The 17,405-nt window shown below is 33.0% G+C and overlaps 1 protein-coding gene across 1 annotated transcript in view; it reads right to left on the reverse strand.

The window, feature by feature from the left end:
- LOC117124336 (uncharacterized protein PFB0145c-like) overlaps nucleotides 1–17,405 on the reverse strand; it is a 43,613-nt gene that overhangs the window by 9,047 nt on the left and 17,161 nt on the right. Inside the window, exons 5-12 of the mRNA XM_033270544.1 lie at nucleotides 13,432–13,493; nucleotides 11,400–11,679; nucleotides 8,217–11,080; nucleotides 6,391–6,577; nucleotides 3,396–3,469; nucleotides 1,621–1,848; nucleotides 846–1,035; nucleotides 307–383 (exon numbers count right to left, since the gene is read on the reverse strand). Coding sequence (XP_033126435.1) covers nucleotides 307–383; nucleotides 846–1,035; nucleotides 1,621–1,848; nucleotides 3,396–3,469; nucleotides 6,391–6,577; nucleotides 8,217–11,080; nucleotides 11,400–11,679; nucleotides 13,432–13,493 — 3,962 coding nt within the window. The remainder of the gene's footprint in view (nucleotides 1–306; nucleotides 384–845; nucleotides 1,036–1,620; nucleotides 1,849–3,395; nucleotides 3,470–6,390; nucleotides 6,578–8,216; nucleotides 11,081–11,399; nucleotides 11,680–13,431; nucleotides 13,494–17,405) is intronic.

Genomic DNA, 17,405 nt, shown 5'->3' on the forward strand with positions numbered 1-17,405 from the left:
CATATATATATATATATATGATAATATTTATAGAAGCAATGAAATGGATCATATTCCACCAATATGCAATAAATATTTAATAACCTTTGTATAAAAATTAAATGTAATACTTAGCCTTGGTATTTTTATGAATACTATTAGTCAGATCTATTTCCTGTCAGTATACCCATGCCAAATCTGTTGTTGCTGTTATTTCTACTTTTTGCATCACACCTTCTAAGTCAATTTTTTTTTTTTTTTTTTAAATAAATTGAATGAAAGAAAACTTTCAAAGTTGCTGATGGGTTATTTCATTTTTAAACTCACTTTTTTGAAAGGATATATTTCAAGACTCTGTCCTTTACCATCAGACATTTCACTGGCTTCTATCAAAGACCTCGCAACTATCAAATAAAAAAAAGAACTTTTTTTTTAATTGTTAAAACTGCAGATTATAAAAATGTAATCAAAAACATTCGGCTTAGGGGAATGCCATCCTACTACTAATAATTATTTTGCTGATTGAGGACAATGTTTTTAGTGCGACCTGGCGGTCGGCGAAGGAAGGTTGTCTAAAAATGTTTGGAAGGGTTGTTCACATATCCTTTTTATTATCAAAATTGTTTTGAGCTGTTTGTGAGTCATTCTTTATGAGTATGGCCATTTAATTTTCACAAATATTTTGAAGTTGTGGATAAAAACAAAAGATTTGTTCTTGCTTTTTAGTTTAAACACCCAAATTGACCGATAAAAAGGGCATGTATAATAACAATTATACATGCCATTTCAGACCGCTATAAAGATGATGATTTATTAGTATCACAAATCACAAAATATTTCAACAAACAAAACTAAAATTTTGTTACCTTTTGTGTCGCTGAAAATTACCATTGCTTTTTTTGTTGAATTTCCAAATGGATACACAATTCCCTCAACATCACCACCCCCATATTTCTGTCTGGACAGAAATATTAGTAGTTTATCTCTTGTTGTCGCTTGACTTCGAAACTCTTCAAATCCTGTCACAATCACACACTGAGATATGCTGAATTTTCCCTGTAAATAATAAATTATTGGCATTTGAATGGAGAATAATTTGAAAAAGTAGTGTTCATATTGGTAAGCAGTTTTAAGTCCTCGTCTGTACTGGTGGCTGGAGTAGATTTTTTTTTGGAATTGCCCTATCTACAAGAAACTACCATATTCACTAATGCAATTTGTATATTTTCAGGTCTCCTTCACTATCTAATAAACCACATCTTTATTTCATAATGCTTTAAATTTAATTATTACTTATCTCCCATTCTTGTATTGCTCAAAACAAACTATCCAAAATCTTGAGTCCGCTTTGTTTTATAGCAAAATATCAACCTTTAAAAAAATAATTGATACCTTAGCCACTGACATTAGCCCTGTAGTTGCCATTATACCAACCAAAATGATGAGTGATGGTTGGCAGTGCCCCTACATTCAGGCCTAGGCCCCCATATAAAAAAATATTGACCAACTGACACTGACTACCAATTTACTTATGCAAGTGCAACACAGCACTATAGAGGATATTTTTGACATAAAAAATTGAATAACAAATCCTAGTATAAAATGAACATTTCAAATTAATTAAAATAAAACATACTGTACCTTGGCATCACAATGAACACTACTATCCTGATCTACTCCATCAACTTGAGTATTAAGCCACTTCTCAAGTTCATTATTGAAATAAGTTTCTATTTCCTCTGTACTCTGTTGACTCTCCAACAACAGCCTCCCACCACCTAGATCCTCACATCTTACTGGAAATCTGTTAAAGATACTTGACGGAATCATACTTAAGTCCAGGATACTTGCTTCCCAGTGAATGCCTACCTGCAAATAAAAATATGAGTTTTTTTTATAGTGAAGCTGATAAAATAGAGTTGTTTGAAAACAAAAACGTATCAGTGCATCCTCTGTGTAAATTCCCGGTACAACTTTTAAAAATGTTCTCTACAGTTGCATAATTACTTTATCATTTGGATTATCCGCAATAAATTGGACCGGAAAATCAGCAATGACAATAAATAAAGTTGATAAACCAGATGCTTTTCCAGCCCTCAAAAATAGAAAGTGCAATAAACCACTATGCCGAATAGGCCTACCAGTACTTGACTTTTTTGCTCATATTTACAATGTCACAATAAAGCAAAGTCATTATCAACAGCAACATCAATATAATTCGAATACAATATTATAGCAATTTGTGTATAACATTCTTTACAGTAAAAAAATAATTAAAAAATCCCAGGGTTCACAGGGAGAGTTTTGTGGCTTAGTTTGGCCCAAACTGTACTTTTAGACCACAATATTATGATGGAATTGTAATGATTTGCTGGTATGGTAGGTACATATGGTGGTTTATGCAGAAAGCAGATGTTAAGGAATTTGGTACAAATTAGTACAGAATATAAAACAAGGCAAAGAATGAAAGTTATTACTTCAAGAAGAGTTACTTCATCAAGAGAGAATGATAATAATAATAGAAGAACAGAGAAGTGACTTAACACACTTATGTATATGTGTATATATATATATATATACTGTATATGTATATGTTTTCACAAAGAGACACAAGCAACATATGCTGCATGCATTCTGAATGTTTTCACGAGCAGACACAAACTGTTCATGCTAATTAACAGGTTAGTTAAAGTTAAGAAAAGAAATTGAAATTGAACATTTGAATTGTTTAATGTTATCTTTAAAATATGTCAAAATATTCAAAATTTTAAACCAAGTTAGGCCTTATTTATCTAACAATAATAATAAGAGGAAGAGTGTCAAACTTCAATTTCGACCAAAACAGCATTTTGAGAAAAACGTGCTTAATGTGGACTACTGTAGTTCATAAAACTCTAAATTTCATTATCAAGATATCAAATTTTAAATATTAAACTACACAATGTCTACTGAAGTTTATAATAAACATGAAACAATCTTCTCATGCAAGTCAGTATACAGCCCCACTACAACATACAGAGGTCACATAAAAAGAAGCCTGTATTTCCATTTTTGGACCATAAAACCTGAATTTAATTGATTGATAATTGAAATTATAATTTGTTAAACATATAGGGTTTTAAATGGATATCCTTTGAAAAGAAACTACAACCATGCAGACATAAAAATGGACAATAATTTGTAATACAAATGCAGTAATGCATCTAATAAAATATATGAAGCTTATAATCAACATGTTTCTGCTCAACAATAGGGCACATACCAATAATTTTTGGGAAAAATTAAACATAAACAAACTCAGGTAACTTGGTTCCCTAGACTTATAATACAAAACGATTAATGATGAAGAGTACTTCTTTATTCAATGCATATATGTAAAACAAATCCTATTTTAACAAAAATTGAATGTCACTTACTTCAATAGATTGGAACAATAGATTTTGTTGAGTATTAGTAGTTGATTCTCCATCATCGATTAAAGGTTTAGCAACTTGTAAGAAAATAATAACACTGATAGTGAATGAAAAGGTGTGTCATGCAGGGTATATCTGTTGAATTATAATGAAATATGATTGGTGGTAGTTAATTTATCATTTAATTTGAGCCCATACTAATGAGGGCTATAAAAATATTCAGCACTGCTGAGCTGTCAACAATTTTTCGGCAATAGTGAAATTAATAACTTTTGAATTTGATTTGGTGCTGAACACACCAGTTCGTAAAAACTGTCAACAGCCACACCACTTTTACACGAAGGTTTATGTGTGCAAGTTTGATGACTAAACACTTTCTAATGTTAAGCTCTGTCTACACTATCAAATTTTGTGTGACAAAAAAGTGTGATATGCCCATATATGGGCATGATGACATCACACCATGACCATATATAGGCATAGCATTACTATATATGGGCTTGTCACATTTTTTTGTCAAAGTAAATTTGATAGTGTGGATAGAGCTTTAGTCTTCTTCCTAGTGCTCTGTTTTGACAACTCACATTTTGATCAAAAAACTTCATTTTGCTTCAAGTGTAGTATAATATTGAATATACTGGTGAGAAATAATCCTTACTTTCTTGGCTTAACATGATTTATACAACTCATATTTTACTGCTATTTTTGAATTTTCTATTACATTGAATTACGGTGAACACAAAGCTATTCCATCACAGTGGCGTAACTACTGTAGGTTGTGAGGGGGCCCTGGTTCAAGACCATAGTTACCAACTTGAGAGATTTGAAATGCATGACAACACACCAGTTTGGCTTGGGGACGGGGGCCAACAGGGCCCTGGGGCCAACATGGCTCCTAGGGGTGCCGGGCGGAGCGGGTGTCTATGCGTGATAATTCATTATCACGCATAGACTTGTGTTAAATGCGTGACAAATATATGATCACGCATGTGTTTCTGCAAAATGCGTGTTTCATAAAAAATCACTTTAAAATGCAGGACCGTCCCGCACGATGCGAGATGGTTGGCAAATAGGCAAGAGTATAGTCAGGGCCCTTGACACATGCAAACTGACTATGTTAACTAATATATGTTACCGCCGATGGGTTAGTTTAGGAGCAAGGGTTCCTCAGACTTGTAATACTGGTACTATTTAAACAATAAATCTTTAGATTTTTTAAATTATTGATTTTTAGATGTAGCTTAGAGGGTATCTTTGAAAAGACCAAAAGAAAAAGCACATTCAATATTTACTGAATAAAAAAATATGTCTTACTTACAGTCAATGTCAGACACACAATATGCTGTTATGTTATCAACAAAGCTCTTTTATATCAGGGTGCTAGGGCGAGGACAATATGAGAGGGACCCCAGGCCCCCAGGGCCAAACGGCGCACCGCATGAGAGCAGAGGCCTTATGCCACTGATCTCAATGAAAATGGCCTTTTAATTAAATGTTGACCAATAAGCTTTCAGGAAGTACCACTCAAATGTTAAGGCCTTAATCATGTAAATGATAGCCACATGCTTTATGGATATTGCACAGTGTTTTGACACAATAAATCACACATTTGAGGCATGTTGTGCGAAATGGTAAAGTTGTCGCACAGTCCAGTATTGAGTAAATGAGCTACAGTATAAAATATGGGAGCTCAAAAAATTGCTAAAAAATCCAAATTTGTTTTTCACTATAAGTCAACAGTTTAATGTCTTATTAATCATGTCTGAAAGTATTAGTTCTGGAAGTGGTTAACAAATTGTTTATTTAACGTTATTTTTCATAGTTCATTATATTAAACAATGTATGCACAAATACCTTTGAAAGGCAATTACTCAAAATCCTATTTATCTTGACTCTAAGAGTACTGTACATTCACTTTCCAATAACTTTGGTTTGAAATGTCCAATTTGAATGAATGACCCCTCATTTTAAAGATCACATACTCAGGTATTTGAAAATACCAATAACTTGAATTTCAATTTTTGCTACAACTTAGCCATTTTGCCACAACATGCCTCATTTATTACTACTAGAAAAAAACTGAAAACTATGGATATAAAGGAAACAAATTTTTGTGGTTCCAAAATTACTTGGCGGAAAGAAAACTAGTTAAATGTCACAATAAAACATTGCTTTAACATTTTTTTGAGAAGGGGGCACGGCTTTTGATCAGAGCCCTTGGAGCTCGGGGGCCCACTTCAATTAACCTGCGTAGTTACGGCACTGATCCCCAACACCGATTTTGACTAATGACTTGTCAGGAGTGGAGTGGAGCACAGTGGTTAAGATGCTTGCCTTCTGATTCCAGGATGTTGGGTTGGATTCCTGTCACAGCAGGAATTTTTCTTACGACTAAAAAACAGCTCCACTCCCTAAGCCCCAGAAAGAGGCTTAGTTTGGCATCATTCTCATCCTGAAAGTGGTGAGTGTACTTGCTGTTGGATGTGAGGGAAATAAAAAATAAGAAAAAGTATGTCCAAAAAAGCCAATAGAAGGTGACTGAAGACATTTTTTCAGTCCTTGTTACGGTATAATAATAGGCTCGACTAGCTGGAGCAATACATGAAATAGATCAACATGCAAATAAAAAGTCATACTTAAAATTAAAAACTGGTATTTTCTTCTTACTTTATTCCTATACAGCCAATATAAAAATTTGGTTGAAGATTGACAAATAAAGTAATTTTAGTCTATTGTAGTGCATATTCTTAAAATTGATTCATCTCAGATCAAACCATGGGGGGGGGGGGTCTTTCTGTTGCATTCCACCTCCTCCCACCCTGGCAGAAAACATATATATCTGCCTCTGCATGTGCACTACCCATAAATATTACTATTATTATTATTATTATTATTAGACCTATCATTGTTGAAAATAACTTATTTTTTCTCCTTAACATTACTACACTTCCTGTTAAAATATGAAATAAATAAATCCAATAAATTAAAATGCACTTACTTCTCAGTTCTTCAAATATAATAATTGCTTTCCTTGGCAATTTCTCAACTGGATAAATGACTTGCAGTACTCGACCTTTTCCATATGTGCATTTAAGAAGAAGCATTACCAGATTTAATTTAGTTTCTTCCAGTGATTTGCAGACTTTAAACCCATTCACTATTACAGCATTGGATAAATCTGTAATCTAGTAAATTTAATAAACAAAGAGTCTGTAATGCAGTGATGTGCCTGAGCACCCCTTTTTCGTTTAAACATTAAAAAAATAATAGTAAATTAATAATAATTAATTAACTGAAGTCGTGTCTATGTTTTTGAGGTTAAGAAACTTCTTAATAGTGTCAGAAATACTTAAAAATGTAATTATAGTGGTCAAATTTTATATTTTATTAATTTGTTTTTTGGTGTTACAGTTAGTACAAGTTACGTATTGTACGAAAAAATAGGCACAGTTTTAACTCTTTTTTTTCCATCAATAATCATTGTAGCAATATTTCCATTCTTGATATACTTTTCAAGTCATAAAACATTTTAATGAGCATTATAAATAAGGCTACACGTATCTTAGTTTTGATGACACATAATGTGCGTACAGTATCAAAAACCATTAGATATTCTGTATGTACTGTAGAGTATAGTACAATAGCAATAATTTTGCAACACACTGAAGGTTTATCAATAAGAACAATTTCAGGGGTAGTGTATTTGATTATCTACTGAACACCAAGGGTAACAGACCCACCCAGTCTATGCGCTTATTTTCAATGGTGTCCTTCAGGTGGTGATTGGCTAGTCCAGCAAGAGACCAACCTCAGTATTTTCCAAACAAGTGCATTCTTTTCCATGCACATTGAACAGGGTTTAAACGACTCTTCTGAGGCACATTTCAGTCCTCTAGTTCTGCACTCAGAGTGGCTATTTAGCTGATACTCGCATTCTACAAAGCTACACAAAATGCTACAAAAAAAGTTATTAAATCCTGGGATTTCAGTGAGCTAGTTGTGTAGTCTTGTTAATCATTATACTGTACAATAAATACAATTGTTTATTGTTTCATTGAGTGCATAGTCTGTAGATAAGCAAATGCCTCTAAAATTAGTGTTACCTGATAAACCTTCTATGTGTTGCAACATTATGGTTATACAGTATAGCATGTCTATAATAGTCAATATTGTATACATTATCAGTCATCAAAAATAAGATACACATAAGCCTATTTATAATGCTTGTTAAAATGTTTTGTAAATTTAATTAAGCTGGTGGAGGTCATTGCTAATGCTACAATGATTAAGAAAAAAAAATACATAAATTACGGAACCTATTTCTCATACTAGAGTGTGTATCTTGTATTCATAAAAAGAAATTCATAAAATTTGAAAATTGACCACTATAATTAATTTTAAGCTATTTCTGACACCACTAATCAATTCCTTGGCCCCAAAAACATTTTGGCCTGCACTGTTCCATTTTTTAACCGATTTTCTCAAAAAGGTGTCAAAATGTTCAAGACTATAAGCTGCTTCATTTAAGACCTGTACATTTGGTATTTGAAATACCACCCTTTCATAGCTCACCACTTTTTAAAACCATTAATTTGTCATGACAATTACATAATTATCATATCATTGTCATTACTTGTCTTATACATTATCACTACTACTGGTCAGAATTTGTGCATTATCTAATATATTAATTTGAATATTTGAGTATGAATAAATATAATTTCAAGTGTTTACATGTTTTCTAAATTGTAGAATAGATTTTTTTTTTTAAATACTTCTTCTGTTGCCTAAAAATAAAACTAGTTTGAAAAGTTGCTCACTTACATTGTTAATGTTTCCTGCAACTGCAATACACTGGGATCTTGGGACATCTCTGATTGCATCAATCTGAGTCTGAATTTCTTGAGTTGCCTCGGCATCAATATTGACAAGTCTAATTTCTTTCAAGCTTCTTAATTTGTCTATTTGCGCAAAATCATTCACAGAAGTTGCCAATGCTTTTGCACATTCACGTTTTCCTCCTCCAAAGTTTCCGGAGCTAATTAGTGGAATTGCAATTCTCTTTGCTTTAAGCTCTTCATCTGCATATTCCAGGCAATTAAAGAAAGTGTCTTTAAGCAATTGATAAAATTGGTCATGTTTATGCCAATTTGCATGCTGTCGTATTGGTCCAACTGCATGCAAAACATATTTTGCATTCAGATTGTAACCACCGGTGTGTAAAACCTCTGACACATTCAAGGCACTTCCTCTTTCTCTTAGTTTCCTTTGACCTTCAACATCTAAAGCTCTACCAGCTTTCACAGCAATAGCTTTTGCAACACCTCCATCATGCTTAAGTCTACTATTGGCTGCATTGACAATCACATCAACATCTTCACTGGTGATGTCAGCTTGTCTGACGATGACTTTGACTCCTTTTCCAACTGTAATTTTTGATGAACTTCCAGATGATTTTTCAGTTTCCTTAACTGATTTTTTTAGACGTTTTTCTTCAGCAGGAATTCCTAGGAGCCCTTTGAAGATTTTCTTTGCCTGGGTTACATCATTTTCATCACCAATAAATAAAACATTGTTATCTTTATGTAGAAGCAAAACATTTTTACTTTCTTGCATTGTTCTTTTGAGAGACTGTTTGATATCAGATGACTTATGATTTTGCACTGGAATGTTCTGTAACTTAACACTGTTTGAAACATCTTGGTACAGTTGAATAAATTCATTCTCTGCAGTCATTCTTTCTTCATCGTTAAAAATATTTGACAGAACTACAAGATTCTGTTGAGTTTCATCTTTCATCCATTTGATGCTGACATTATAATTTCTTTCTATTTTCTTCAGCTTCATTTCTTGAAATTGTTTTAGGAATTGATAGACCTCATTATGTACTGTCAAATAGTTTATTCTCTTATCTTTTTGAGATTGCTTCAACTCATGTTTCTTTTCTGCTGTAGGTTTCACTTTACCTCCATCATTATCTAGTCTCTGTTTGGCTTGGTGATGTTGACCATTTCCTTGTTTTTTCCTGCCATCAATTTTCTTTTGTTCATTCTCCTCTTTATCCATTTTACTTTGACTGGTGAGATTCTTCTGGTAATCTTGTTGGCCCTTGCCCTTTTTATCTTCATTCTGGCCTACATGGTGGCCTTGATCATCTTTGTTCTCTTTTTTCCCACTTTGACTAGTGTGATGATCCTTGGAATCATTTTGGCTCTTGTCTTTTGTATTTATATTCTGACCTGCATGTTTGACTTCATCATCTTTGCTCTCCTTAATTTTAATTTGACTGGTGTGATGGTTATGGGGATTGTTTTGTTTCTTTTCCTTTAGATCTTTATTTTGACCTGCTTGTTGGTCTTGAACATCTCTGTTGTCTTTCTCAATTTCACATGGACTGATGTGATAATCCTGGGAATCCTTTTGTTTCTTGTATTCTGTACCTTTATTCTGACCTGCTTGTTGGTATTGACTGATGTGATGATCCTGGGAATCCTTTTGTTTCTTACTCTTTGAATCTTTATTCTGACCTGCTTTATGAACTTGATCATCTATGATCACTTTTTCAATTGCACTTTGACAAGTGTGACAATCCTGGGAATCCCTGCGTCTCTTGACTTTTGTATCCTTATTCTGACCTGCGTGTTGGCATGAATCATCTCTGTTCTCTTTCGAAATTTCACTTGGACTGGTGTGATGATCCTGGGAATCCTTTCGTCTCTTGTCCTTTATATCTTTATTCTGACCTGCTTGTTGGCCTTGATTATCTGTGTTCTCTTTTTCAATTTCACTTGGACTGGTGTCATGATCGTGGGAATCCTTTTGTCTCTTGTCCTTTGTATCTTTATTCTGACCTGCTTGTTGGTCTTGATTATCTGTGTTCTCTTTCGCAATTTCACTTTGACTAGTGTGATGGTCTTGAGAATCATTTTGTTGCTTGCCATTTGTATCTCTATTCTGACCTGCATGTTTGACTTCATCATGTCTGCTCTCCTCTTTGTCAATTTGACTTTGGCTTTTGTGATGATCCTGTGAATCAATCTGCATCTTGCCTTTTGCATCTTTATTCTGACCTGATTGTTGGCCTTGATCATCTCTGTTCTCTTTCTCAATTTTATCTTGTCTTGTGTGATGATCATCCTGGAAATACTTTTGTCTCTTGCCTTCTGTATCTATATTTTGATCTCCATGCTGGCCTTGAGTATCTTCAATCTTTCCTGTAATATCTTCACTTTCACTAATATGGCAACATTTGTCATTCATTTGATCCCTGGCTTGTTCTTTCTGAGTGTCATAATTTTGTACACTCACTTTATTACCTTCAGCAATATTGCATTTAGCAGGGAGGTTTTGTGGAGCATCCACTTTCTTATGCCTTTTGATTATTCCATCTTTACTACTAGGATTATCACAATTTTCAATGCTATCTTCATCTTGTATTTGAGCTTCCTCCTCAGTAACACTACTTTTTCTTTTCTTTCCTTGGCTATTACATATTTTGCTGCTTTTGGTTTGAATAGGTTCAGACTGATTAGGTGTCTTATCCTTTTCATCAAGTCCGTGTCGTTTGCATTGTTCACCTATAGTACTTTCTAGTTCTTCTGAAACACATTCAGCAGACTTATTGGTTTTTATTTCATCCTTTCCGCCATTAATAGACTCTTTCTTGTCACTGTGGCTTGAATTTGTTCCTATAAGATCAACAAACAAAACAGAACTTTATGAATATTACCAAGTTAAAAATTTTTTAATAGTTTTACCTTCTACCTATAATTATTATCATCTGAATTATAGCGGTCACTCATTTTATTTTTTTATCAATACCAATTGATGATGATAAATTGTTATAATTAAATACAATATAAAAAACAATTCTAATTTTACTTTCTGTCTATAAATAATAATACAGATTTGTTCATCTAGAATTGTATAGGCTGTATAATTTATTTTTTTGTCAATTGTTTATCAATACCAATATATCAACATCAATTTAGATTTTATATAACTCACCGAAATCATTATCTGGCTGATTTGGAATTTGCTGAGATTCACTGTCACTCGCTTGAGAAGTTGATTCAGGACAGCTACTGTACTTCTTAATTAGTTTTTGTTTAACATATTCTGCTAATTTAGGAAGAATTTGTTGATAATTGAAATCAATAATGAATTCATCACCATTCAAGGTTATCACATTCCATGTTTGTTTGAAACAATATACAATATCCGGCAAAAGGGCAGAGATAGTTTGTTCCACCCTAATCAATTTTTTTTCATCCACCACTCCAGGAACCTTTGAAAAATAAAAACAACACAATAAGATGACAATGTACTTTTGATGTGAGTTTGCATCAGAAAAATATCATAAGAGTGATTTTTTTGCCCTACCTGACATGTTATTGTGCCAAATAGTAAAAGTAAAAGTAATTCGGTTGAGATTCGTGAACAAAACACGACCTCCAGATAACTAGCCTGGACATAACCACGAAACTAGTCACTAAGTTTGCGCTTAGTGACTAGTTTTGAATCCAATCCAATCCAATTTCGATGGGTTTTTTGTCAGAAAAATATCATAGGAGTGATGTTTTGCAAATTGCATTTGCAGTACATACTCGCTGCTACTTGGGGATCAGATTCATTAATATTTTTTTCATTCCTGGTTTTTTATTCAAAATTGAATTACAAAAGCAACAATTAAAATACAATGAAACATTCCATTACTTGATAATTCAAAATTGCCAAAAAATAAATTGTAGGGAAATCTCCCTGAATTGCAAATCGTTTACAGAATAGGAAAAATGCTAATATAACTCACAAACAGCAAAAGGGCAGTCACAAAAAAACAATATTGCACAAAAATACATCAAAAGATTAAAATATAGAAAAACAAAAATCCAAGCGTGCATTCATAACCATGGGTACGCAAACTCACCCTGCATGTAACCCCTCCCCTAAAACATAGCAGTCCATGAGAAACAGCAAACAATAAGCGAATATGATAATTGAGTTGTTGAATAATTGGTTGAGTAACTTAATAAAGTATGGGATGGGACTGATATCTTTCAGTTTTGCATCTTATTTGGAAGTGTTTATTTGAATTTCTTGGCCATAAGGTATATATTTCATTTTTTTGTTGTTTTGGGATCCAATTATGGAATAATGGATGTTTACTAAGATTTGTAGCCAACTTTTTAGATAGGTTGAATCTTCTATAACTGAATTTCTTGACATTGAGTAATTTAAGAGCCTTGTCATAATAATTATATTTATTCCCTTTATGATTTTTAATGCCCGTTTTTTTGGGTTCTGTGATAAAAAGTGATTCCTAATTTCATTGAACATAGTCACTAAGCGCAAGCTCAGAAGTCTAGTGGTTCGCCTAGTAGGGCAAAGCATCACTCCTACCTATAGAAGTTAAAACACGGTGCTCACTGTAAAGTGAATTTTTAGATGTGCAAGACTTAGACGTGTCTGTTAGCGATGATGACAGTGGGGCTTCAAGCAGTTCTGACGGTGGAGATGTTCTTGATGAAGATGAGCATAGGCCTAGTAATGCGAGGGTGGTCGACGCTTTTGAATGGAAAGATCGTGCTTATAGTTATGGATGGTTGGGTAAATAAATTATATAGCTGTGTGGAATAGGAATGTTTTATAGTTGTTTTTATTTTTTTTGGGCTATAATTTTTTTTTTTTTTTTTTTTTCTGATGATTTTTTTGTTGCCTTTTTTTTTTATTTTTTTTATATTTTTATTATATTATATTATATTATGAAAAAAAAATTCCCAAAAATATAAATTATACATCAAATGAAAGCTTATTCTATAAGCTTTCTTTGTTTTTAGAAACATTTTTCTGTATAATTTACAGAAAGTTCCCCAAAATCCACCAGAACGTATACTCAAAAAACGCAAAAAACCTTTTTACACTGCAAAAGAATCCGGTATTCAAGGGTTTGCACTACAAAAGAATCCGGTATCCAGATGGTTAACATTGGCATACCCATACAATTTTTATACTGTTGCGGTTTAGGTCTGCTTAAACTTACTTTCAGTCTGCTGCATCTAATCGGAGATTTATGAATGTGGCTTGACATCAACCGGTTGGCACCTGAAAATACAGTGAAAGTAACTGCAGTTTAGGGGGGGGGGGGGCCTCCTTAAAGGCTAGCCTCTTGAGTAGCTAAATTATCAAATGATCAAATAAATATTAACATTGATGGAGAGCCTATTAATCTTGTCAGTCAATGTAAACACCTTGGTGTAATACTCAACCTTTCTTGGTGTCCACAAAGAGATAATGTAAAATTAAAGGCTTTGCAGAGCTTGTACTATTTAAAAAAAGCCAGCCAAATTCTTCCCAAAGATGTCCAATGCAAACAGATTTGTCTTTACAAATAATTACTATGATATACAGTAAAGAACTAAACCTGAATTAATATTGCCAAAACCAAAAACTGACTACAAAAAGAGAAGCTCGTCATAAGAGGTGCAAAACTTTGGAACACAATTAGCGATGATATAAAAATGCTAAGAAACTCAGGCATGAGGGAATTTCATATTTTTTCACTTGTCCCCGGACAAGTACCTTTAAAAAAATGCACTTGTCTTGAAGACAATTTTACTTGTCCCAATATCATTGCACAATAATCATAAAAAATAATACAAAAGTAAAGTATTTTTGCTATGGCCCTACAAGATTAATAGGCCTACATACATACTTCATTGATCACGCAAAAATGTTTTTCTTTCTTTTTTTAACTTGCAAGAATTTCAATAATGTATAATATGGAGAAATTCAAATAAAATTAACAATTAACAATACAGTATTCTATGTAGAGTATGTAGTGTGTTGATCGTTTTTTTGATTACGTGTTTAAAAGCAATTGCAAGGAAAAACTTCTCAGGTATGGTTGATTCCCACGATACAAAAGTTCTCAGCCACACGCTGGTCATATCGTATGTTTTTACCCATTTGCAGATCTTAATCAATTCCAATACTTACTTCAAATGTATTTTTTTTGCGGAGGATACAAAAAAACTCATTGAAATTGCACAGGAAAACCTCTAGAAAAATAGATGCGCAGAATCGTAAATACTTGGGTTCCTACTATCAAGGCCTAAATTTTCTTAAAGTAGAGAATCTCTGAGACAGCGAAATTGATTCATTTATAGGCCCTAAACTCTCACCCCTGGCCCCTCCCCCTGCTGGAGCCACCCATGTTGCCTTCCCAACACGTGCAAACGAAATAGACTAGGCCTTTTTTGAAGTCGGCCTAATGGCTGCTGTTCATATTCGTATTCAAAAGTAATTACTAGTCTTGAAGTCCAGACATTTTATGTCATCCAACTCAACTAATCAACTAATGGCTGTGCGCCCAAAGTCCTTAAATATGTCTGGTATTTTTTACTAGATCTAGCTAACATTTAACAATTAGAATTCATTTTCAAACTTTACTGCAGAAAATAACACATTTTAAATTGAGCAGGCCTATATTTTTTTCTTTTAAACCGTTAAATATATCGCGGGAGTGTTTTCTGTTTGATATCTCTTTGTGCGCCGACAATTTGTTTATAAAATATGCTGCGTATTGTCAAGAGTTGAACTTTTTATAAGTACTATGAAAGCATTACATGGTGAAGTAGCCTATTCTAAAAGTGCTTATCCACGGACAAGTGGTCCCTAAAATTCTTGTTGCCCAACCGTAAAAAACACTTGTCCTGGGCGTCGAGCAAGTGGGTTCGCTCATGCCTGAAACTGTCTTTATTTAAAAAGCATATAATTGCGACATTGTAAATACACTTAACAGAATGTTTGTAAACACTATTGTGGTAGTATCTGACATAAACTACTGTATTTTTGTTCTGTGTTCCAGTTAACCCTTTCACTTACAGAAGCGCTTCAAGCGCTTGCCAATTATCTTAATTAATTAATTAACAAAAAATCGTATGTGCAGTATTGTGTGCATGTATTTTCACTAAATGTTCGAGAAAATATCAAAAATGTTTATTAAAAAATGTTTCTTATTGCATTTTTAATCAATTTGAATAAGAGTAATTAACAATATGAAATATGAGGCATGTCGTGGCGAAATGGTCAAGTTTTCGCATAGGCCAGTATTGAGTAAATGGGAGCTCAAAAAATCGCCTAAAAATCCAAATTTGTTTTGCATTATAGATCAACAGTTTAATGTCTTATTAATCATGTACCAAAGTATTAGTTCTGGAAGTGGTCAACAAATTGTTTATTTAATGTTATGTTGATAGTTCATTCTATTAAACAATGTATGCACAAATAACTTTGAAAGGCAATTACACAAAATCATGTTTATCTTGATTAAGAGTACTGTACATTTATTTTCTAATAACTTAGGCTTGAAATGTCCAATTTCAATGAATGAGTACCTTCATTTTAAAGATCACATACTCAGGTATCTGAAAATACCAATAACTTGATTTTCAATTTTTGCTACAACTTAGCCATTTTGCCAGTACAACATGCCTCATATGATCGTTGATTTTGTAATATGATACCCTTGAAAGGGGAGGCACCGCCATCAACACTGATGAATAAAAATACACTTCATTTTCAAAAAGTAACTATTCTGACACTTTTTGACAATAAATATATATTCAATATACATACTGTACCAGTTTTGAGTATTATTTATATCCACATATTTCCACATAAAATTTCTTTTTTTGTGGCTGAAAAAAACAACATGGCTTTCAATTCTGCCTGCGCCATCTTGGTTGTTTACAAAAAATGAAAACGAACTTCGACATGACCGTTTAAATCCTGACCTGTGCAATCTTCACGTTCAGATCGGTAACAGCGCAAGGAACAATATGATGGCGCAAGGAACAATATGATGGGTCATAATACTATATTATCGTAATATTTCATACTTTTTCATTATTTCTTTTTGACACTAACTGGATTTTTGAAAGATACTAGGTGCAGTTTTCCCACAACCTTGAACGGGCGCTAGGCGGATATAAGTTAGGCTTATCACGCTATGCTTGGCAGTGCAGAGAAGGTCATTGAACAAATTGTAGGCCTAGGGGGATTGGCCAGGCCCCCCTTGGGGTGAAAATTTATATCATTTTTTTTTTCAAAAGTTCTTGATCAATAAATTCAAATTTAGTTTTATTTTGTAAAGGAATAATTTGTGCTGATGTGGAGATGATTTTTTTTATTCTGGCTGTTGACTAGGTATTTTCATTTTTTTTTTCAAAATTATTCATAAACATTAATTATAAAAATTAATTAAAATAATTAATTTTTAATTTTTTTAAATAATTTCATGAGACTAAATAGTAGCATATTTAGAAAAAAATGTATTATCTTTCATTTGTTATCAAACACTATTTTATTTCTCTTATAGAAAAAATGATATTTAATTATATTTCTCTCAATTTGTTTATGAAACTTTTAGGTGAAAGGGTTAAGATGTAGTGTAGTTAAGATATTTGGTAGTTAAACAATTGTTAGTTAACTTTAGGTTTTATTTCTTAGTTTCTTTTGATTTCTGGTTTCTGTAAATGTTTGTATTCACAGCCTTGCAGAAAAACAACTGTTTGTTGAGCTAAGTTTTCCCGAGTGTTTTAAATAAAGCTTATATTACAGTAGAACCTCGATTTTACGTACGGTACGGGACCAGAGGGCGTACGTAAATCGGGGGATTCGTAAAAGAGAGGTTGGGTTAAATTTGTGGTAACCTTTGACCTAATACGTACGTAACGCTCAATAAACGTATGTACGAATGAACGATGATACCTAGGCTACACCTAGCATCTAGGCCTAGGCCTACGAATAAAGCCTTGTGTTTAGTGTTCTTATTCCTCACTTTACGATGTCATAATAAAGTGTTCAAATAAAACCATGTGTCTAGTGTATTAATTCATCACTTTATATCTGTTATTTAACTAAAATAAAGAACATGAAAATATTGTAAGATTACCTATATGACAAAGGTATAACTTGGGAATTCCCCTTCATGCCTATTCTAAACAACAGAGA

This window comes from Anneissia japonica, unplaced genomic scaffold, assembly GCF_011630105.1.
Source record: "Anneissia japonica isolate Jap-2015-1 unplaced genomic scaffold, ASM1163010v1 scaffold750_len1593409_cov174, whole genome shotgun sequence".
Classification (NCBI taxonomy): Eukaryota; Metazoa; Echinodermata; class Crinoidea; order Comatulida; family Comatulidae; genus Anneissia; species Anneissia japonica.